General features: G+C 52.0%; 2 protein-coding genes across 3 annotated transcripts; one reads left to right on the forward strand and one right to left on the reverse strand.

Moving 5' to 3' along the window:
• Positions 1 to 26: 26 nt before the first annotated feature.
• On the reverse strand, positions 27 to 9,868 carry COQ9 (coenzyme Q9). The gene is made up of 9 exons (XM_068411014.1): positions 9,770 to 9,868; positions 8,636 to 8,804; positions 7,890 to 8,025; positions 7,387 to 7,529; positions 7,011 to 7,095; positions 5,734 to 5,838; positions 3,627 to 3,782; positions 2,347 to 2,400; positions 27 to 150 (listed from the first exon to the last, which is right to left on the reverse strand). The coding sequence occupies exons 1-9, from the start codon at positions 9,825 to 9,827 to the stop codon at positions 115 to 117; spliced, it is 942 nt and encodes a 313-aa protein (XP_068267115.1). The 5' UTR covers positions 9,828 to 9,868; the 3' UTR covers positions 27 to 114.
• Positions 9,788 to 17,874, forward strand: CIAPIN1 (cytokine induced apoptosis inhibitor 1). Of its 2 annotated transcripts, none has more exons than XM_068411016.1 (9): positions 9,788 to 9,930; positions 12,044 to 12,219; positions 12,530 to 12,682; positions 14,038 to 14,114; positions 14,379 to 14,547; positions 14,752 to 14,825; positions 15,310 to 15,425; positions 15,971 to 16,040; positions 16,602 to 17,874. In XM_068411016.1, the coding sequence occupies exons 2-9, from the start codon at positions 12,063 to 12,065 to the stop codon at positions 16,710 to 16,712; spliced, it is 927 nt and encodes a 308-aa protein (XP_068267117.1). In that variant the 5' UTR covers positions 9,788 to 9,930; positions 12,044 to 12,062; the 3' UTR covers positions 16,713 to 17,874. The 2 variants fall into 2 exon arrangements, with proteins under 2 accessions (XP_068267117.1, XP_068267116.1); XM_068411015.1 differs by lacking the exon at positions 9,788 to 9,930 and adding an exon at positions 11,155 to 11,197.
• Positions 17,875 to 22,657: the final 4,783 nt, after the last annotated feature.

Consider the following 22,657-nt stretch of genomic DNA (forward strand, 5'->3'; position numbering starts at 1 on the left):
GGTGCGCCCCCAAAAACAGTCCGTGCCAGGCTGCGGTGCGGCTTTATTGGTGCCGGGGAAGGGTCGGCCGCGGCCGGTGCTCGCTCGCTCCCTCCCGCGCCGTCGGTTCCCGTCTCACCGGCGCTGGTTCAGCCCCGCCAGGTTCCTGATCTGCGGGGCAGAGGGAGAAGGGGGTGAAGTTACCGGTGTCCCGGGGGGGAAAGGCCGCGCTCGCCGAGGCACGAAAGCCTTTGCCCAGCCCCGGAGGTGTCGGCATCGTGCTGCAGAGGAGCCCTGCAGGAGCTGGGGTGCGGAGGGGAGCGCTGGGTGCTGGGGGTGATACCAGACGGTTTAGGAAAACCAAGCCTCAAAGCGGGCCCCAAAAGGCCCACTCTGGGTAACCTTCAGACAGGATCAACTTTTCTTTCAGCAATTTTCCTTTCAGCTAAAATAACAGCACGTTCTGAAGCTAACGGCGTGTTTTGAAGACAGGGTCTGCTGCTGGGACTGAGAACAGAGTTATAGTCATCACTGACTCTTGCTTAGAGGATCCAAGGTCTCTGTTAAATTCCTCACCAGTTACAAAGAAGGGCCAGAGATAAGCAAGACTGTGAACAACATCTTTGTAGTGTCTTAACTGACTTGATTCACAGCTCTGGCGCCAGGAGATAAATCCTGTAGGAACCAGCACAGGATCTTCTCCTTGGAGGCACCTGCACGTGTCAGCAGAAAGGCCTCGACCACACTTGCACAGAAGCGGGGTCATACAGCAGACAGTGTAACTATGGGGGGGTTACGACCACTAGAGACCCTCAGGGACCACCCAAGACCCCTTCCCCAATTTAGTATGAGTGCGCAAAGACAGTTACATAATGTATTAGCATATGCATAAGGTTTCTTGGAATAGGAGGGCTTTACTCGGAGTTGTATGAATATTCATTTTTCTATGCTGTATATAACGAGTGTGCTTTTGTCCCCGGGTGTGCATGCCAGGAGAGATCCCCCGTGCACCCAGCGCTGCAATAAACCACTGTCAGCTTCTAAACTGTCATTGGGGTCAGAGAGTTTTCTTGGTTACTATTTTCCGGTAACAAAGGCACCACGTGTGGTCAGGGAACGGGGGTGAATGCAAAAGGGGTGGAGAAAGATGGCCCTGGGCCCAGCCACGGGCACCCCTCTGGCCTGAACCCGCTCTCCAGGGCAGCAGGTTTCAGCCTAGTTCTGCGGCCGCACAGACCCCGACCCTGAATTTAAGCCTTTGAGGCGTTCAGCTCGCTTGTCCGTTTTGCAGAGACCTGGAGAGCTCAGCACACCTTACAGCACCCTCGGGCATGGGAGGGCCGGACTGGTTGCCCCTAATAGGTAAATGATTTTGGGTTGCTGCAGCCCACCCCCTTCAGAAGCGGTCTAGTTCCTCCCGTGTATCTGCGCAGCGCGTCTGCTGCGGGGACAGGCTAAACGTGGGGTAACAGGAGCCATGTGGGACCCCAGCTGCAGGAGGGCATCGTGCTGCTGTACCAGAGCGCCAACAGAGCACAGGGATTTCTCTGGCGGAGGATCCTGTTGCTGTACACAGGCGTGAAAGGTGGGAGAGGCTGAGAAATGCTGAAGAGATGAAATGATTCTGCCCTAACTGCAGGGGGAAGGAGGTGGGAGAAATTCTTGAGAAGTTCTTCATACAGTAAAAATTGTTTCTTAATTTATGTTCCAGCTTGTTCGTCTTGTACTGGTACAAGGACAATGTATTTCTGATAACAAGGAATTCACTTTGCTGCTAAATGCAGTGGGAGTTGTCCAAAAATATAATCACAGGGAAGCCCTGAAGCCCTTCAAAACTCATTCCTGGGTACACAAAGGATTGTTTTGTACCCCAGAGGACACGCAGCTCCCCCTGCACGGGCACCAAGCAGTCCAGGATGCTACCAAGAAGTGAATCAATTCTTGGAAGGACACTGCAGTCAGCTGAAACAGCTTGAGGAAGTCACCCTGATGTGGCACAGGTGCCGCCTCCCGCATGTCCATGGGGGCACGGACCTTCCGTCAAGATCTCCAGCGCAGGGACTGGCAGAGGAAGGGATCTCGTGATGAATGACAGAAAACACTTGTATTTATTCTGATCGCCCGTCTCTCATCCCTAAAGCTCACCCTGCAGCTTCAGACTTAATTTTTTACGCTCTATTACACCACAAAACAGTGAACTAACCCCAAACTACCCAGAAAATCATCCTTACAGGTAGTTAAGATATGAAGACAATTCTTTTTTATCCTGTCCTCTAGATCTGGGAGGAAAAGCGTGCTGACATTCAGCATGGAAGGGAACAGAAACTCTTCTGCCCCTACAGCCCCGCTGGTTTCAGCATTACTTACAGTAACTGCAGCTCCCATCAGGCCCTGGACAACTGCTTCTCCGGTTGACTGTACCTACGAGACACAAGGAGAACGTGACCTGCTGCTGTCTGCTGCAGTTACGCTTGTGGCCACCTGAACACAGAGATGTACTGCACAACAAACGTGTATTTGCTACAGGAAGGTGCTGACAGAAGCCAAGCACTGCAGACAAATCACAGAATCACAGACTGGGTTGGGTTGGAAGGGACCTTAAAGCCCATCCAGTCCCACCCCCCTGCCACGGGCAGGGACACCTTCCACCAGACCAGGTTGCTCCAAGCCCCATCCAACCTGGCCTTGAACACTGCCAGGGAGGGGGGCAGCCACAGCTTCTCTGGGCAACCTGGGCCAGGGTCTCACCACCCTCACAGCAAAGAATTTCTTCCTCACATCTCATCTCAATCTCCCCTCTCTCAGTTTAAAACCATTCCCCCTCGTCCTGTCACTCCATGCCCTTGTCAAAAGCCCCTCTACAGCTTCCCTGTAGCCCCTTCAGGCACTGGAAGGTGCTAGAAGGTCTCCCCGCAGCCTTCTCCTCTCCAGGATGAACAGCCCCAGCTCTCTCAGCCTGTCTCCAGAGCAGAGGGGCTCCAGCCCTCTGAGCATCTCCGTGGCCTCCTCTGGACTCGCCCCAACAGCTCCGTGTCCTTCTGATGTTGGGGCCCCAGAGCTGGACGCAGCACTGCAGGGGGGGTCTCCCGAGAGCGGAGCAGAGGGGCAGAATCCCCTCCCTCGCCCTGCTGGCCACGCTGCTGGGGATGCAGCCCAGCACACGGGTGGCTTTCTGGGCTGCCAGCGCACGTTGCCGGCTCATGGTGAGCTTCTCGTCACCCGTCACCCCCAAGTCCTTCTCCTCAGGGCTGCTCTCCATCCATTCTCCGCCCAGCCTGTACTTGTGCTTGGGATTGCCCCGACCCACGTGCAGGACCTTGCACTTGGCCTTGTTGAACTCCATGCCAGATATAGAAATGGTAAGAAGATGAAAGAAATGACAGCCAGAGATAGGAAACATGGAAGAGAGTTCCTGGGAACACATGCTTCCTATCAGTCTGCCAAAGAGGGTGTGCTTACACGTCATTTTACTACAAAACACGTGAGCATTCACTGATGTTGAACCGACAGCATTTCTGCTATCACCTGCCAGTACAAGGTGGTCTCTCAGCAGACGTGTGGTCTGCATGACTGAAAAGCCAGGTCTGTCTGCATACATAACTGGGGAGAAGGGGGACGCTGCACGTGCCCCTTGCCCCTGACGTTACCTGATTAGCTGTATTGCCCATGTTCACGGCGTCAGCTACTCTGTTTTCCAGGAAGCGCCAAGTGTCCTCGAAGTCAGGGGATGAATCCTGCATCATCACCAGTTCGGTGGTGTTGTAGACGCCAGTGAGCACAGCCCGACGAGTGTACCAGTTAAACTGCAAGGGTGTGACATGAGAGAGAGAGAAAGGTGTGACCTGAATGCAGATCAAGAATGCAGCTCACAAAAGCACACTGGAGAACAGTAAATAGCACACCAGTGGCACTTTCCTTCCCCACTCAAACCGTGTAACTCCTCTCCGTGATGCAGTGGGCCACCAGCCAACACCGACATCTGACAGCACAGCTGCTCCCGTGGCACCAGGCAGAGGTCACAAGTACGGTGTCTAAAACCGATAACAAAATCCCCACCACCTGCTTCTGGTTGCGAGCAGGCACCTGCAGCAGGCAGCAAGGACTTCTCCCTTGCCCAGCTAGTCTGCACGGTGCAAGAGTTCACCTTTGCTTTACAGACTGCCAGCAGGCAACGCACAGCTCCCATTCTAGACCTGATTAGATGACAAACGGCTATATTTAGTCCTGAACTTGAGCTGCAGCTCACACCAGATACAAGCATGACGAAAGCGAACAAACAGAGGACAGAAGCGTGCGAGACATCACACAGAGATACCCCTTTCCCAAATCCTGTCATTGAAATTCCAGTACTGCCTGCTCAATCACTACATGTACCAGTATGTTGCTGGCAGCAATGCTGTAGGATGAGTTACAATAGGTTACACAATGCAAAGAGGCACAAATAACTCAAAACTCTTCGGTTCTTCCAGTTGCACTTGCACCACTGGCAGACTAAATATATAAACATTTTTAAAAACGAGTGTTTCAACTTCATTTGCTGCTCTTACAGTGACTGAATTATTTGGGTACCTGGAAAAAATACTGGTTGTTCCATTCACAATTACAAAGCAACAGAACAATGAAAACACAGGCCTTGATTTTGAAAACAACAGCTGGCTCGAAAGCTCTGCTGTCTGCACCACGACCTGCCAGCTTTGACGAGGGGAGAAACGTGAGGGATGCTGCCACTTGCAGCTGGATCTCTCAGGTGCCTGAGACCAAACTCTTGCTGTTGATTCTCCTCCTGCTCCACAAAAAAACACCTGCAGGGGTCTCTGAGGCACGGGCAGACTCTACCTAGCTCCTGGCGCTGTGAAGAGGGCTCTGCTGGGAGTGACACTAAACCCCTTTAGTGGGAAGAGGGAGTGGGCTCAGCATCACAGCTTCCCACAAAAACTCTTGTAACCGGTCAGAAGGCACAAACAAAAGACAAACTTCAGAACCTCTCCCAACTCCCTCATGGTGAGGAGACCTGAGGAACAGCTCAGCGCAGACACCGACTCTGACGTGTAATTTGACTTTCATAAGCCATAAGGGACTTGCAGTTCCTGATGCCATCACACTCTTTCAGTCCTCCTCTGGTTTATTCCTTTAATTTCTCTGTCATCTTATTTATTTTTCACTGCAGTAGCTTCTCTTTTATACTCAAAGAAACTTATTAAAGTAGTTTATTAAAATGGCTCATTTAGCTTTTTCCATCTCTCCCTACATCTATACGAATGAAAGTCATTTATTAATTGCTTTAATTAAGGTTATAATTTTCTTTTATTTCCTGCCAGAAAGATGAAAACTTTAATAAGCTACTGGTATTTTTAGGTAGGTTCTTTAAAGGTTTTCAAGTCAAACCTATAAATGCTACTGCTGGTGACAGCTGCTTCGACAGAGACGCTCACTGAATACTGGATGAGCTTCTTGGTCTCAAAATCTCAACAATTTTGTCTGTGTCTTCAAAAAAAAAAAGAGTCTAGGAAAGTAGATCCTTTTAATTTGCACTAATCCCATCGGCACTAATTTGCATTTAGTCCCACTGGCTCCTAAGTCTCTTTGGAAATTAGATTATGGCTTATAAGGACCCTTGGGTGCTTCTGCAATGTCCTCCTCATTTAACAAACGCATCGTTTCAAGAGAGCCGTGGCCCAACGCCTACTTCAACCCGTCACTTTGCTGCAGCGCCGAGGGGTAGAACCAGCTGGTGTGCGAAGCACAGAGACTTACGTCCGTGGACTGGTCTCCAGCATAGTGCCATATATCGTCGATCATGCTGGTGAGGAGGTTGAGGCTGGCAGGGATGTTATGGGGGAGCAACAGGATGCTCAGAGCCTGCGAAGGAAACACGCAGATAAATGGGAGAGCTGAAGAGAGAGGGATGTAGCATCAGAAGGAAACAGCATTAAAGCAGAGCAACAATGCTCTGCTCTGTTCTCTCTTCCCTGTCGCTGCTGACTTGCTGCCAGCTCCCAGTGACAAGTCCTCCCAGCTCTTTTCAGCTAGCACCCATCTTTTCCAAGCATCAGGAACGTACAGCATGGCAGCCGAGCTCAGGCCTCGGCCTCTGCTGGAGCCCAAAGCTCCCTGCTCAGCTCGAACCCCCCTGTGTTGTCTCTCCTGAGCTGCCTCTCCAGACACAGCAACACAGCACAGGCTGAGCTGACTCACACTGGCGCTGCACCCCTGCGGGCAGGGAGTCAAATCGCTCCTTTCTCTCAAGTTGACTTTGAACTCAAAGCAGCTACCAAGGGCAGAACAGCCGGCCAAAATGGCCCTACTGGGATCCTGCAGCCTTTGAACACAGTAACACAACGCCAGGGGAGTCATAAACCACCCACATCCTTCACAAGTTATGCTAACCTGGAAGAAACCTGCCTTCTCTCTCTGCAAGGAGAGCTGGATTCAGCTGCCCAGAGGCCAGCAGTGATTCTGGACAGCGATCTGTGCAACCCACGGCTGGAAACTCTTTGCTTGTTCCTGAGGCCACAATTCAATCCCCTTCCCACCCTGGGAAGAAAGGCTTGAGCCTTAAATCTGCATTTTGAAGCACAGAGCCCTCTTAGTTCACAGATCTATCCTCAGGTTGCCAAGGGTTTGTCACTCTCACACTAGGCAGGCAGTTTCTTGCAACAAAGCAGGAGTTCTGCATTTCCAGTGTCAGATTATACCGGTGCAGCCAGAACAATGCTGCAAGGAGCCTGACTCACAGTGACACTGCAAATAGGGCTGAGCAGAGACACAGGTTATCCCCTGGGGATCCCAGATAGGTGGAGGGAACAACAGAGAGGTCTGCCTTTCTGGAACTGCAAGAAATAGTTGTTCTAAAGACACCTTTAACTGCCTCCTTCCAAGGGTGCTCTGCTCTTGAAGGCTACGAATCATCTGAAACCAGCTAGGGTTTCATTTACAACCTTGAACTACTCTGGTGGAGAGACTACGTTGAAGGGCACAGAGTGTTCAAAGTACACACAAAAAAAGAGACAATCTTGATATTCATTTTATACCTGGGGCCATTTCTCAATATATGGAATCAGCATCCTCAGTCTGGCTTCTACAGCATCTCTCAGGAATTGCTCTGTAGGCTTCTTCCTGGGTGAGGAAAACAAAATACAAATGTGAAGAACATCCAAGTGAAACTCAATTCTGAACTTGAAAGATCGATCGCTTGCCTGCCTCAGCAACAGATATGCAAGGTATCCTTCATGTATCATGTATATTCAAATGTATCCTTCATGCCTCTGGTCCAACTCTGTATCTGGGAAGGGGGTTTTATTTGAGTAAATTACATTCTTTACTTAAAGTATCTGTGTCCCAGGTGGCCCCTCTGTCTATCCAGTCCCCAAAGCCTGCCAAGGATATCTTCTCAAACCCAATACTCACTCTGCTTCGCCCAGCTGCACCTGTTTTTGTTCCTGCTCCAGCAACTCAGACAGCTTGGTGTTGCACTGAGACACAAAGTGCAGGACGAGTTCACTGCCATCGCTGTGAAACATCCCTGCGGCAGCAACCGAGAGACCCAGGGTCTGCAGGGAAGAAGGGAGAGGCACAGACTGGGTCACGCGCTGCTAAGCAGGATCCAGCTAGAAAATATGTTGTATTTATTTTGTGAACAAAGGGACATGAATTTAAACAAAGCAACGCTGCATTAAAAAGCTCATCCTGTACATGTTTTTCTCTCTTTCGGATCTCTACTCTACATAGTGCCTTAGTTTAACTCTGACAGGGTTAAACTGGAGTAGCTGGGATGTAATTCCTGCCCGGAACCATTTGCTGACTAGGGTGCATCGCCCAAGAGTATGTGGGGGAAGCATGCAGGCCTGGCTGTCTTTGGACTTCAGCTCCATCCAGTTTTCAACTGGTTCTTTGCTTCTCTCCCCACATACCTTGGCTCCCTCTGCAATGGCTTCTGCAGTCCAGCCATGTTCAGGCACAAACTCCAGCGCTGCTGTGAGGATTCGATGTTGTAGCTGCTCCTCGCTCTCATAGTCCTCAGACTCCTGGCCGCCCTGGCCAGTGTAACTATGAGAAGGTATTGTTACAGTGAGGGACCATCACCAGCAAACATCAGCCACCTGGACTCTGCCACTTGCTCCCTGCCACCGCTGCGTGCAGGCACACTTCGAGACCTGCTTATTTAGTTTAAACCTCACCTCCGCCAGTAAAATCCTTCCCTTTCCACAAAAAGGATTCTTAACGAACCTTTGCCACGAGAGGAGAAGAGAAAAATGAGGGAGGGCTCAATCTAGGTGCCTACCTGGAGACTAATCAGCCTCAGGTTCCCCCTCCTTTAAAGAAAAGCTAAACTATAAGCTCTTCCAACGGGGGCTTTACAGTTATAGGCATATGGACAACATATTGTCTGTATTTTGTGTAGGTTTACACAAAAATCCAGAAGCGAAGGCTTGCGCTTTGCAGACCAAAGAGGTTCCCTCTTGAAAGCAAGTCCCGTCCTGTCTCCACAGCAGACAGTGGAATTTGCTCTGTCACAGCAAACCTCCGGCTGCTGTAGTCTGAGGCTCCATTACCTCTGGATCTCGTCGTCTCCGAGCTTCGGATGCGAATTTCGGGAAAGCAAAGCCTTCCACCGCGGCTGTCGGGAGGAGAGCGCTAGGAATAGCGAGTGAGTTACCTGGGGCGAGGGCCCTGAGGTTCCTGTTCGGGCCGGGGATCAGTTGGATGCGAATCGAACTGCTGCTGAGAGGAAGATGCCAACGGCTCCTTCTGCTCCTCGGAGACTCTCCTCAGCACGGCCGAGGTCCGGAGAGCACGCTGCGGTGGGGAAAGCTGACACCTGAGCACTGAAAGGGAAACCGAGAGGGTCACATGTCTCCTTCCAACAAGAGGAAGCACAGAAAATTAAGGTGAAGAGGAGAACTGCGGTAAACACAGCTGAAAAGAACAGAAATCTGTAGAGTCAGTATTTTTTTACACTTCTGAAAAGCGCCCCTCTCAGCCAAGCTCACATTTACTTGATGAAAATGTTTTGTGAGGAAAAGAACCACGCGGAGGGCACGGATTGCAAATAGAAAGGAGTTTCCCACTCTTGGACTGGAAAGCAGGCACCCAAACACGCGCTGGCTCCCCCGCAGCGTGCCCGCTCTCCTTTTTGGTCCCTGATGAAGGAGAGGAGTTTGAGAGAGGTGCCGACCCCTGAGCTCGGAGCAAGAGGCGAGTAACACTCCGGAGAGCGAGCAGCCTTAGATGCAACACGCTGATCATGATGTGTGTGTCTCAGATGACTCAAAGGCAACGCGGCTGCTCTGTGAGAATTTTTAATTTAACTGCAGTGAGGTTTTGGGTTGGTTTTTTTTTAACAAGCTGGGGTTGCACGGCCCACGCTTTAAAAAAAAAAACCACCACCAAACACCCGCCTCAAACCCAACCCTGCTCCGGTTCCCTCACACAGTTTCAGGGCCAGGGAGGTGTGAGGGGCTGGCCGGGCGCTGAGGGGTCTCCAGCCTGCAGCCACCGGCGTCGGGCAGGCCTGGGCCCGGCTTTAGGGCCTGGACCCGGCTTCAGGGCCTGGACCCGGCTTCAGGGCCTGGAACTAGGCCTGGGCCTAAGCCTGGGCCTGGAGCGGCCCCGCGGCCCCGTGCCGCCCCCTAGCGGCGCCCCGCCTCTGCCCTTCACCTCACCTTCCCCCGCCCCGCCCGGCCCGGCCCCGCCCCGCCCCGCCACGCCGTGCGCGCACGGACACGGACACGCGCACGGACACGCGCACGGACACGCGCACGGACACGCGCACGCCCCTCCGCCCCCTCACCCGCGCGGCCCCGCCACAGCCGCCAGCCCGCCCGCCGCAGGCCGCCCGCCGCCGCCATCTTGGAAGCGGGCAGGCGGTGATGACGTCACAGCGGCGGGACGCGGCGGTGACGGCGGTAGAGCGAGCCGGGCCGGGCCGAGGGGAGCTGCGGCGGGGCGGAGGTGAGCGGGGCCGGGGGAGGCGGGGAGGGGGCGAGGGCCGCCTCCGGCCTTGGCCGATACTCGCCTTTTGCCCCTTAAAAAGGCTCCTCTGACGCGGCCGCCGCGGGGTGTGTGTGGGGTTTTTTTTTTCCTGTGTGAAATTCCTTCCCGTCTGTTGTTCCCCGTCCCCGTGAGCCGCTCCCGGCGCTGTGACTGAGAGGTTTATTCTGCATTTAAAACATTCCCCGGTGTGGTCGTTGCCTGCCGCCTTGATGGCGCCCTGAGCCCCTGGAAGCTGCCTGCGGTGCCTCGGGAGGTGCGGGGTGAGGCCCTGGTTTAACGTTTTGCCGTGCTATATGCGGTCGCCTTTTAATCTGTTGAAGCTGGAAACCTCCAATATTGTTTAAAGCACCTTTCTTGTTCTCTTTTGGGCAGTCGCGTTCCTCAAGGACTGTTAAATGTGTGTGAAATGAAGATAAGGCCTCCTCCCCCCCCGCCCAGCACGGTGTGGGCCCCGGATCCGGCCCTTGGGCCTCCTCCATGGCGTGGCACAAAGCAGCCTGATCCCAGCCGGCAGGAACCCTCCTGGGTGTGACACAGAGCTCCTGCTCGCTGTCCTCACCGAGCCCTGGCCGGTGGGAACCCTCCTGGGTGTGACACAGAGCTCCTGCTCGCTGTCCTCACCGAGCCCTGGCCGGTGGGAACCCTCCTGGGTGGGACACAGAGCTCCTGCTCGCTGTCCTCACCGAGCCCTGGCTGGTGGGAGCCCTCCTGGGTGGGACACAGAGCTCCTGCTCGCTGTCCTCACCGAGCCCCGGCTGGTGGGAACCCTCCTGGGTGGGACACAGAGCTCCTGCTCGCTGTCCTCACCGAGCCCTGGCCGGTGGGAACCCTCCTGGGTGTGACACAGAGCTCCTGCTCGCTGTCCTCACCGAGCCCTGGCTGGTGGGAACCCTCCTGGGTGTGACACAGAGCTCCTGCTCGCTGTCCTCACCGAGCCCTGGCCGGTGGGAACCCTCCTGGGTGGGACACAGAGCTCCTGCTCGCTGTCCTCACTGAGCCCTGGCTGGTGGGAACCCTCCTGGGTGTGACACAGAGCTCCTGCTCGCTGTCCTCACCGAGCCCTGGCCGGTGGGAACCCTCCTGGGTGTTGATGTAGTTTGGGCTCTGACTGACCTTGAAAGGTCACAACCTGCTGTTCTGAGAGGAAAATGTGACTTTGGATTTGTTTTTTTTAGCCTGACAGCTTGTGTATCTTCTGAAGTTTTCAGCCTTCTTCCTGGGAAAGGTGACTTTTTAAGGGGGTTAATAAATGGGGTTACTAGTGTGGCTACCTGTTGTAGTCGCTTAGCTTGTGTTGCATGTGCACGCAAGGCCTGTCAGGTGCTATCACCTGTAGGGTACATCCAAGGTCTTCCACTCCTTCCCTGGCTGGCTGCACTAGTGCTGATTCCTACCAGAGCAGTGCAGACGAGGCGCGGGGCTGTCCCGTTCCGAACTTGTTTGCAGTCTCCAGGAGAGGGTGGTCCACGGCTCATAGGGCCAGAGGAACAGCAGGTCAAAATCCCCTCCACCCCTGCCTGCAGGCCGCTGAGTTCAATTTGGTACAGCATATCTGTAAGCTGTGCTTTGATGACAACATTGAAACAGCCTCAGTCTGGAATGCTGAAAGTTACTTTTATTTTTTTCCTTCTTCTCGTGTACTGTGGAAGCAAACTCTGCTAGGTCACGTCCTGAGTAGGAGAGACAAGGCAGTGTTTAATGTCAAATAGTTATCACTAGTCTGGAAATCTGTAAATCCTGTGTATGTCTCTATTCAAATCTTTAAGGAAAGCGGGTAAGTTTGGTGTTTTGGTTTTGTTGGGGTTTTTTCAAAGCGTGGCTTGCAGTCTCCCTGCAAAACGAGTCTCTGAACTGGAGAGAAACTGAATTATGCCCTTAAGTGTAGCTATTAATGTCATGTTAACGCTCAGCTTGTGGGAACTCTGCTGCCTGTCTCCAGAAAATAATCCCCACTTATTAAAACAAGTCAATGCTCTGTGATTGTCACAGCCTACAGAGGTTCATGCTGCACTTGGCACTTACCCTTCCTCTCTGTCTCCCCCCGACCTGTCCCTCTCTCTGCCGCTGTCAGGTTTGCTGCTGCTGCGGCAATGGGGGAGTACGGAGTCGCGCCAGGCCAGCGTGTGGCTATCATCTGGGACAGCTCCTCGCCCGTTGAAGCCCTGAAGGATTTGGTGGATAAAATTCAGGCGCTGGTGGGACCTGAGAATCGTGTCTCTGTGGAAAACATCAACCAGCTGTCTCAGTGTAAGAATTAGCTGAATTTTTCACTGTTTTGTTTAAAGGGAGAGGGCGCTTCTGTTGTGTGAGCTGGCATCGTCCCTGGTTTCTCAGCATTCAGAACAGCAGTAGCACCTCCTGCTAACTCCTACCACTGGCAACAGACCAAAGAAAGTGATACACCCTGGTCGTGCTTCCTATGACTGGGGTCTTTAATCTGTTATTGCTGTTGTACGCAAGCGTGAGCGATGAGGAGGGAGGTGGAACTGATGTATTAAACAAAGCTCTGTGTTTACGTGTGCCAAGTTGTACCATATTGCTCTTTCCTTCTTTTCAGCGGCTCACAGGGAGTCCAGCTTCGATGTCGTTCTCTCTGGCGTGGTGGCAGGCAGTACAGCGCAGCACAGCGCGGAGGTACTGGCAGAAATAGCTCGGATACTTAAGCCGGGGGGCCGTGTCCTCCTGAAAGAACCGGTGGTTACAGAATCAGGTGAGAGAATCCGCGTCAGCCTTGCTTTCCTGGCAGCACAGCAATTCTTGTGAGGATTAGGCTGAAATGGAAAGGGCAGGAACCCTGACCGACGTTCAGAGATTGTCATTCTCCTGACACACTAACCTGAACAGCAAGGGTTTTGTCCTGTGTTTAAGCTGGTAGCTGGCAGAGATGTTTGCAGTCACTCTTCTATCAAAAGTGCTGGACAGGCTTGTTCTTAAGCTACGTTGAAAAGCTCAGTGGATGCCAGTCTTCTCCTAGGGCATGTAATGTTAAATAGCTGCAGGTGTGTTTCTGAGGAGCTTCTGAAGTGATTTTAAAAACAGGTAACAAATGCCGAGAAGCTGTCCCAGAAGCCAGCTGAGAAGTAGTTATCCAGAAAAGGTAAAAGCGTTTGGACTAAGTTTTAAGAGTAAAGCCAGAGCATCTGCCATGGGACAGCTGGAGGGGCACACGAGGAGGGGAACACAAGATTATTTCTCTGGCTTATGCTTGACCTGCATTCAAACCCTGCTGGAGCAGGGAGCTGGTTCAGGATAGAAGTGGGAAATAATACACGACCCAATAAGAACAGAAGCATCTGTGCTGGTGGGGTTTCTGGTGGCACAATCTACAGTGCTGAAAATGTAAGTGGCAGCAGAAACGCCTCCTTCAGGTTGGGAAGATTTGCCAGTGCTTTGAAGCTGGCAGTGGCTCTTTGGTGCAAGTGGTACCTTAGGGGGAGGAGGGGGGCTTCTGGGACAGAACAAAGAACATGGAAAGTCTGCAGTAAATGAGGTTTCTTTTTTCCAAAGTCACATCTGACAGGCTGGAATTTGGTGGGATTGGAACACAGTGCAAGTGGGACTAGTGAGAGAGGTGAATGGATTCTGTTCAGCACAATCCTGTGCCCAAGTGAAGCGGCCTCTAATGAGTTTTTGATTAAACAGTGATTGTAATAGCTTTTGCCTACGAGAAGGAGGTTAACCTAGAATGTAAGACTCATTTAGGAGTCCATGTTTTGAAAACTTTGTGAGTTGTTCACTTTAATGTGTGAAAATGTTTTGGGGTATTTTGTTGTTTGGATTTTGGGGTGTTTTTTTTTTTTCCTTTTTTTTGATGGGTATAAATTGGGTTGAGGAAGGTTTTGGCATAGATCTGGAGCTAGAACGGCTTTGTGACCCCAGGCTGTTATTTTAGTGAACAAACTGCTTAAGGTCTGGTTTATTCCTGCTGTCTACTAGAAAGGGCCCAATTTTCAAGCAGAGGTTTGCCTTGAGTACTTCCTTCTAAAGCTCTTACTCTTCCAGGTTTCTCAGTGACCTCCATTCTTGTTCTTCCCTCCTCCTACTTCCTGCTTTTGTGTCTTCCAGGAAACAACAGCGGAATCAAGACAGCAGCCAAACTCCCCACAGCTCTGACTCTCTCTGGGTTGGTGGAAGTGAAGGAGGTATGTATGTACCGACCGCTTCCAGAAACTCCCTCATGCAGTGACCTTGAAACGTAGATGGCGATTCCTGGGGACTTGCTGGGTGACAAGGTGTTTAGTGTTTACTGTAAATGCTCATGGACGCTGCCTGCCAAGAACTTTAGCTACTGCAAAGTGTTTTTCTTTAGGATTGAAAATACCAGTTGTCTGTGTTCACTGGGAAGCTGGACTGGGTGCTGAAAGAAGGACTTCTGCATGAGGTTAACCTAAAACCTTACATTGCAGCTGCAAAAGGAAGCGTTGACCCCGGAGGAGGCCCAGTCGGTCCAAGAGCATTTGGGTTACCAAGGCAATGACCTTCTCATCGTTCAGATAGAAGGCAGGAAGCCCAATTTCGAAGTGGGATCCTCAAGTCAGCTCAAACTTTCCTTTGCCAAGAATCCTGGTCCTTCAGGTAAGGAGTGGTGCGCGCTGTCAGGATTGCCTGCCTCTTGGGTGACATGCATTCCTTGGAACAGGGAGGCAGCGCTGGGGTAGGGGGTGCTACAGTAAAAACCTGTGAAGTGGGGCTTTCCAAAGTTGTTTGAACTCTATTTTTTGGGAGTAGATGGGGCAAAGGCTGGAGTAACTACTATTTCTTCCTTTGTTTTGGTTCCAGGAAAACCCTCTGTGGACCCAGCCACTGCCAAGCTGTGGACGCTCTCTGCCAATGATATGAACGACGAAGAGATGGTATCTGGTCTTGTTTGTGAGGCTTTGCTGTTGTTCCTTCTCTCTCTTTTCTTTCCTGCCCTAAATAGTTTGTCATGCCTCTTGGGAAACTTTACAACTTGAGGTAGAAAAGCATCCCCAGGGCAAAATCTCTCATCTGCTATGTAAGGTCTTGAGAGCTCAGAGGTGTGAGGGCAGAGAGGAGACGTGGGTAAGAGGGCACAGCTGCAGTGCTTTAATCACAGAATCGTTTTGGTTGGGAAGGACTTTTAAGATCATCGAGTCCAACCATTAACCCAGCCCTGCCAAGGCCACCACTAACCCATGTCCCTCAGCACCACATCTACACGGCTTTTAAATCCCTCCAGGGCTGGGGACTCCACCACTGCCCTGGGTGGAATGTTAGTGCTACACACAGCACCATTTCTTTGAACATAATACAGCGATGTCATTCCCTCCTGACAAATCAGTTCCCTCCATGTTATCTTCCGTGGTACGTTTTTAGGATCTTCTGGACTCTGATGAGCTGTTGGATTCAGAGGATTTGAAAAAGCCAGATCCATCTTCCCTCAGAGCTCCGTCCTGCAAAGAAATGGGCAAGAAGAAAGCCTGCAAGAACTGGTCAGTGCTGGGATTAGCGAACCTTTCAACTGTAACATTAAACCCTTAGAGCTGGATGGATTTTAGAAAGATGGTAGACACTTTGCTGTTCTTTGGAGCATAATTCTCTTGGTTCATGTCCTTTCATATCTTAACTATTTGAATGTAAATCCAAATACAATGAGAATTGACTAGCCACAGCAAAACTGCTACAAATTACCCCACTGATACGATCAACAGTCGTTTTGAAGGTGGCTACACAGTTTCTCCAGCCATGGCTAAAGCCCTGGTTTCTCAGATTTCAAGGAGAAATAGCACACACAGCACGTGCTGTAGAGTCATTTCCCACTCAGTTTAACCTTGAGGAGTGTGTTTCAACACTTGTTGTACAAACCATGGTGTTGAAGGACAAAGTGAAGAGCGTGAGAGTCCCAAAGTCAGCTGTGTCATGTCACAGAGCGAGGGCTGTTGTGTGTGATTTGGGCTGGAACAAGTGTTGGTGACTCACAACCTTTAAGCAGAAAGATGTAGTTGACTTATTTCTGTCTTTATTTATTTTTCTACAGCACGTGTGGCCTGGCTGAAGAGCTGGAACAGGAGAAGAGGAGCTCACAGCCCAAATCTGCCTGTGGAAATGTAAATAGTCGTTTTTGTTTCTATACTGTGGTTTGCAGTACATGATCTCTAAGAACTGTGTTCTCTAGTGACTGCTCCCTAAGCTGGTTTCCTGCTTCCAAACACTGCTTGTGCAGCTCCTGCAGAGCTTTAGCCTCTTGCCCTGCGCCCACACGCTCTGTACCGGTGCGTGCTGTCTGTTCCAGCCCAAGTGCTGCCCTTGTAGGAGTGAGCAGCGAACCTTTACCTCCCTGCTCACGTGCTCGCCGGTGATCTGCTCAGGGAAGATCACCTTATGGGAGTGTGGCAGGACCTGGTGGTGGTTGGGGGCCTGCCCAAGCCCAGCATGCAGCTGTGCCCGGGCACACCGGCTGGGGTGGAACCTCGCTGCTTCCGTGTGAGCGCAGTGCCCTGCACAGCTCTGCTAACCAGACGCGTTGAGAGGCGGCAGCAGGGAAGCGGTTTCTGTGCTGAGATGCGCTGAGGAGCGTGTCATCTCTTAAGCTGGAAAAAACATATCACAGCGGGAGAGAACTGCAAGTTGCCCCTGATTACAGAAGGTGCTTTTCTTTCTCTTGCCAGTGCTACCTGGGGGATGCGTTCCGCTGCGCCAGCTGCCCTTACCTGGGGATGCCCGCCTTCAAGCCTGGGGAGAAGATTCTCCTGAAAGAGAACCAGCTGCATGATGCCTAACAAAGACAGCTCGGGATGTCCTGCAAAGGACTCCTCTGCTTTTCCATCAGTCTGAGGTTCTTGCAGTCCTCCTCATCCTCTCAAACTCATGCTCTCTGGCCAATACTCCTTGTAGGGTGGGACACCGTGGGCACTGACACTGCTGTGAGCTCCTCACTTGTAATCAACCTTGGGCTACCTGGTAATCTTTGGTGACAAGTGGTCTCTTATGTGTTAGACTTCATGTTATGCCTTGTTTGAGCTGGCCTGACTTGATACTGGGACGCTGGCCGTCACAGCATGTCCCACCAGCAGAGGGAAGTAGAATCCAGTGTCAGGTTGACCTCCTGTGTGTGGGCAGGACCCGTACTTCCCCATGCCCCTGTCGTACAGCTCTAACCTGCCTTGCTTTTCCCCGATGAATCAGCAGCTCTGGCTCAGTTTTCAGGGTGACACTGGGCTCCTGCTCTCTTTGAAATTTGAACCTGCAGCTCCTTACCACGTGAAGGTGGCTCAGCAGCTCCTGTTGCAAGTCAGGAGCAGTGGGTACACCTAGCAGTATGTACTCTTAGCAGCCTATGTGAACGCTGGTGAAGTCTGGCAGGCGTGATGAATTTCCAAGTGTCTTGGGAGCCAGCCTGGGACCTATTTCCATCAAAATGACAAAGATTCAGTCCCCCTGAGAAAACTCCTGCCCTGAAGGCAGGGAGCAGATTGAACAAGATCTGTTTTGTCCTCCCACACCTTTTTGTCCAATGCCAACTGATACACAAGGGCCATCTGAGACTTGTCTCCTCTCAGTGGTTACCAAGTGAGTTACCTGCAGTGTCCAGTAAGTAAGAACACAGCAATAACTTCATTTCTAGATGTTCTGTGGTCACCATCTGCTCCTGCTCTGCGAGATGCTGACTACTCTTTATTTATTTGCCTAATTACTGCTCATGAAGCATCTGTGGAGACAGGATGAGGAGGCTGTTCACGTTCTGTGCCAGGCTTGCTCCTCACCCAGGGAGGGAGAGGGGGAAAGCCCAAAGACAGTGTTTTGACGGGGATTGCTTTGTTTGGAGCTCTCACTCTGCGGGATGGGACCGCTTCTTGTTGTGCTGAGTTACACACTAAACTCACAGAGGGAGCTGGGATGAAAGGCTGTTCTTTTCTTGAAATAAAAGTGACCAATAGTAAAGTGTTTGTGTATTAGTGGCATTGTAAGCGCATCTCTCCTTTTACTCCACCTCTTGGTGATTTCTGGAACCATTTAAATCTTGGGTTGCATCTTGGAGTTCTCCATAAGTTGTTCCACTGAAAACAACGACTCGAATACGTGATGCCCACTGGGAAGAACAGAATCAAGCTGCCTAGATAAACTTTTTTATTCGATCTAGAGGCTTTCTCCTGGTTGAGTAAGGAGAAGGGGGCTTGCAGGGGGAGAAGCGAGGGAGCCCTTGGGGTGTAGACCAAGGGGCAGGCGCTGGGGTGGGAGGTGTGTAGTACTCGGTACTTGCCTGGGAGCCAGAGGGGAATATAAGGGACTGGCAGCAACGGAGACCTCTGAGAGCACGTACATAGAGGGGCGGCTGCCCTACAGAGAGCTCGGCTTTCCCAGACCCTTTCCTCACCTCTGTCATCAGCGAGAACAATTCCCAAGGAGACAGGAATCTTGTGATAAACCTCCTGTCCCACAAACCTCTTAGTGCTCCCATCTTGTGATCTAAAGAAACAGGTAAAAGCCTCGGCACACCTGGGACCTTTTGGGGTTTTGTTGCCCTTTTTTCAGCCTCTCTGTTGCGTTTTTCTCAGCCTCACTGGTAGCGGAAGATCAGATCTCTGCATGTGAAAAGTCCCTGATAAAGGCAGCCCTTAACCTGAACTCTGCTTTCCTTTCAGGGGTAAATAAGATAAGAGAGGGAGGAGGCAGCAGCAGAAGCTTTTGTTTTACAGTGATTCACTCAATTGGAATTCAAACAAGCTGGAAGCACTTTGAGATACTGCTGAGTTCAGTTAATGATGGTTAAGGCTGTATAATCTTGTTCTCTTTAAATAGTGTTACTTGCTCTTGCTGCAGAGAGGCCCTCAAAGGGTGGCAGTTCAGCAGTGGAGCATCAGCTGCGTGGCAATATGCTGGTTTTGAGGAATATTTATCCTTTTAGCCCCCTTCCCTTGTCTGCTACAGCCTCCAGCCACCCTGCCTGCCCTCCCCTCCCGCTTCCACCCCTAGTCCTTACGGCTGGCCCTATGTCCCACCCTGTGCCTGGGAGGGTGGCACTTGTCCCTAAGGGGTGAGCAGGCTGAGGCTGGGCCTAGAGAGAACAGAATATTTCAGTTGGAAGGGACCTACAACTATCCTCTAGTCCAACTGCCTGACCTTACTGGATCTGGCCATTGCCTGTCTTCCATCCTTCCAGTTGTGGACTTGCTCCTTTGTCTCCTACCACACACTTATTCTTGTGAGATCTTTTACTCTGTGTGACAGTTTTGAGGTGTCATTCAGGTGGTTTTATTTCTTTTGGAGGATTGCATTGTCCATCACCCTCTGAAAGCGTCCCCTCTGTGCCGCTGCCTCGGGGAGTGTTTTATGGCCCTGAAGGTAAACGGGGATGCAAGGGCTGGGCACTGCAACCATGAGTTACATGCAACCCTTCTTGGTGGCTGTAAGTCACATCCCTCTTCCCTCGCTGACTCATTGGCAGCCTCGTCCTCCCTGTTGTTCCTCCTCCAAGCCAGGGGCTGGGGCAGCTTGGGGGATCCCACCCACATCAGGATGGGATTTAGGGCTGTGACATCTAGACAAGAGAGGCTAAGGGAGCGGGATTCGGTCCAGGACCATCGATGCAGGAATTCCCTCACCTCACCTCTTCCCATTTCCACTTGTGCAGCACAAAGAAGACAGACGTGGGGTTTTTTCCCAGCTGCAGAAGCGCAGAAAGCTGTCCAACGTGGACAATGCAGGTCCTGAGCGGAACTGGGCCCTGGTGTGGGGGGATTGATGTGCCTCTCCCACCCGGTTTGCTCTGGACAGGCTGTTTTCCATCTCCAGCCATGTCCAAGGTGCTTTTTGCCAGCTTTTCCTGCTCCACTGCCTCCCTCCAGTGGCTGCGCCTGCTCAGGATCACCCGGTCCTTGTCCCGCCAGCTCCGTGGACCCCAGCATGCAGCAAAGCCCAGTGCCATCAGCTTCTCCCAGCACCACTGGAACCAGCCCTGGTGAGCATCATCTTGGGGACAAAGAAATAGTCTAATTTACAAGAAGAGGGGTTTAAAATAATCAGGGAGCCTCCTGCAACCCTCCCCAGCAATAAAACTGAAAGGGAGTGAATGGCCCCAGTTTTCCAGGGGGCTGGGAGGTACAGCCTTGGTGCTGCAGGCCAGGCGCTGCATCACGGAGCGGCGTGTCCATTCCTCTTGTTCCTCTTCACAGATGAGATCAGCAGCATTTTTCACCCTTCTCCTGCCTCTCAGCGTCCTTTGAATGTCCCTTGTTACCCTGAAGCGTGTTCAGGAGATGCTTTATGGAGCCGTTCATGGAGTAACACCCCAGTGCATCTACCTCTGCCTCCCTACTCGCACCCGGGGATGTCCCCTTGCATGGCCTTGACTTGGGGAGGCACGAAGAGCCACGGGGTTCAGCACTGGCTCCGTGTGCACGCCTGCTTTCCTCCCCTTGAATTAGAGCAGCTGCTTTTCCTCCTGCTGGGAAAAGCATGGCCACATTGGTGGCCTTCAGAGGCCCATTGGTGGCCTTCAGAGGCCCACTGGTGCAAAGACCAGGCAGCTTTTCTCTGCATCTTTGCAGCTTGCTTTATATGCGCTACTTTGCTCTTAAATAAACGCGATGCCTTCTGGTAACCTTCCCTGCTGGAGAAACTGGGCCTCCTGGATGGGAAGAAGGTGCTCTGTGAGACAGGGAGGGACGTGTGCCCTCTGCAGAGCAGGAAATAAACGTCTCCTTGTGCCTGGCCCGGACATCTCTGAGAGCTTCAGAGGTGTTAAAGTCCAATGAACTTGCCAGCAGAAATACCATTAATCACCCAACGAATTAACTGCTCCTTTTCCCACAGCAAAGTGAGGTGGGTGCCTTCCTCAGCCGGAGTCATTTTCCTCCCTCAGTGTCTTCCTCTCTGACTCCTCTGGTCTCTTCTCTCCTTCTCTTTCACCCCTTCACTTCCTTCCACCTCTCTCTTTCTGTTCTTCTTTCCCTAATTCTTTTCTGTTTTCTCTCTTCTGTTTCCTGGCCTCTCTCCTTCTCTTTTTCATGCCATCCAAGTATACTACAGTCCTCCCCACAACCACCCTCACCCATCCCCATCCTTTCCCATTCCTCCTCTTCTGCTCCTTGGCTTCTTTTTTCTTTTCCCTTTGCTCTTTCTGGATTGTCTCACTGTGACCCGGGTCATGTCCCTGTTCTTTCCCACGTGGATTCCTGCTGCTCTTCCATCGGGCAGGGAGCATGGTGGAGGTCAACCCTCTCCTGTGTGCTCCGGCACGGCTGCAGCTTTGCTCAAGCCCTTGTGTTCTGCTGAGCCCCTTCTGCAGGAGGTTCAGCTGAGGACCACGTAGGAACCGGGCTGGCAGTGACTGCAGCACTGAGGACTTGTCCACCAGCACCCAAAACCACCATCACGGTGGGTGTGAAGCTTGGGGACCACATCGGGCAGCAGCTGCTGGGGAGCTGCAGAGACCTCCCCGGCTGCACCCCCTGGTACCCCTCTTCTCCGGAGGCTGAGCAGCTCCTCCGCGCTCTCCCCAAGTGCCTGCTGCTACGATTCTGTCCTAAAAAATACCCCAAACTGGGAGAAGCAGCACTTTTAGTTGTGTTTCTCCACCTGACTCAGGCTTCCTCTGTGTGGCAAGCAGAGCTCGTGGGGCAGCAAGGCCAGAAACCCATCACAGACGTCTCGCCCACCTGCCTTGAGCACACACGGGGACAAGGGGGACCTTTGTCCGTACGGAGGTGACATGTACAGGTTTGGGGCAAGGAGGACGTTGTGTTTATTATCACTTTATCTTCACGCACTTGCTTAACCGCTCACGATAGCATCTTTCTGTGCGGCTGTAGCTGCTTCACCTTTTCAAAAATAGCTGACGAACAAAGGCGCTGCCCCCACCCTTCCTGCCTGCACTTGCAAAAGCCCCTGAGATCTGAGAGATTGTCTCAGCTAGTTCCTTAAACAGCCCTGGCTGCGTTTCTTCACCTCCTGCTCGCTCCTGTAGCTGCTCCAAGGCTAGTTCACGGCTTCTTTCCTGCTTCCTCGTTAAAAACCTTATCCCAGCTCTGATCCCCGCTAACCCTGGGCAGAGGGGAGGATGCGAAAGCAGCACTACCCACGTCCCGGCGTTCACCTCATCGGTTGATGGCTCTTTCTCGGTGAAGCAATGGGCCCAGCTTTTCCTTCCTCTTCTTTTTAAGGTGGTTAAGCAAACGCAGAGCCTTTCGCAGCCCTTGTTAGGCTGAACTCAGTTTGTACCTCAGCTTTCTGGTTTTGCCTCTGCAATTTAGTGACCGTGTCATTCTGCTCACGTCCTTCGTGGTTTTCCTTTCCTCAGGCCCTTCTTGTTGACCAACAGGATGCTGAAGAATTTCGCTGCAGCTGTATTTGCCTCCTCTGAAGCTTCCCCTCTTGCCTTTGCAAACGATAACCGGCTGCCAAGACTTTTAATACAAGTCTCAGGTGTCCTGCTCAGCTCTTCTTGGAGTCACAAGCAGTCCCTCTTAGTTGAAGTTGGCTTTTTATAAATCCTTTTCTCCTTAAAATAACAACATTGGTCATTTCATGCTGTAGGAACATGGGAAGGGCTGTGCTGGGCCAGCCCGAGGGCCACCCAGCCTGGCTGTATAGAACCACAGAACCGTTTTGGTTGGGAAGGACCTTTAAGATCATCAAGTCCAACCGTTAACCTAGCACTGCCAAGCCCACCACTAACCCATGTCCCTCAGCACCACATCTACACGGCTTTTAAATCCCTCCAGGG

The sequence above is a fragment of the Nyctibius grandis genome, chromosome 12 (genome assembly GCF_013368605.1).
Source record: "Nyctibius grandis isolate bNycGra1 chromosome 12, bNycGra1.pri, whole genome shotgun sequence".
In the NCBI taxonomy this organism is placed as follows: domain Eukaryota; kingdom Metazoa; phylum Chordata; class Aves; order Nyctibiiformes; family Nyctibiidae; genus Nyctibius; species Nyctibius grandis.

What these genes read in the sequence shown, in the direction of transcription:
- COQ9 (XM_068411014.1), bottom strand. Translation starts at nt 9,827, where the DNA reads ATGGCGGCGGCGGGCGGCCTGCGGCGGGCGGGCTGGCGGCTGTGGCGG. An exon ending in GCTGTGGCGGGGCCGCGCGG is followed by an intron (nt 8,805 to 9,769) that starts GTGAGGGGGCGG and finishes TTTCCCTTTCAG; the next exon opens with TGCTCAGGTGTCAGCTTTCC. An exon ending in GTGCAGCTGGGCGAAGCAGA is followed by an intron (nt 7,096 to 7,386) that starts GTGAGTATTGGG and finishes TTCCTCACCCAG; the next exon opens with GAAGAAGCCTACAGAGCAAT.
- CIAPIN1 (XM_068411016.1), top strand. Translation starts at nt 12,063, where the DNA reads ATGGGGGAGTACGGAGTCGCGCCAGGCCAGCGTGTGGCTATCATCTGG. An exon ending in ACCGGTGGTTACAGAATCAG is followed by an intron (nt 12,683 to 14,037) that starts GTGAGAGAATCC and finishes TGTGTCTTCCAG; the next exon opens with GAAACAACAGCGGAATCAAG. An exon ending in CCAAATCTGCCTGTGGAAAT is followed by an intron (nt 16,041 to 16,601) that starts GTAAATAGTCGT and finishes TTCTCTTGCCAG; the next exon opens with TGCTACCTGGGGGATGCGTT.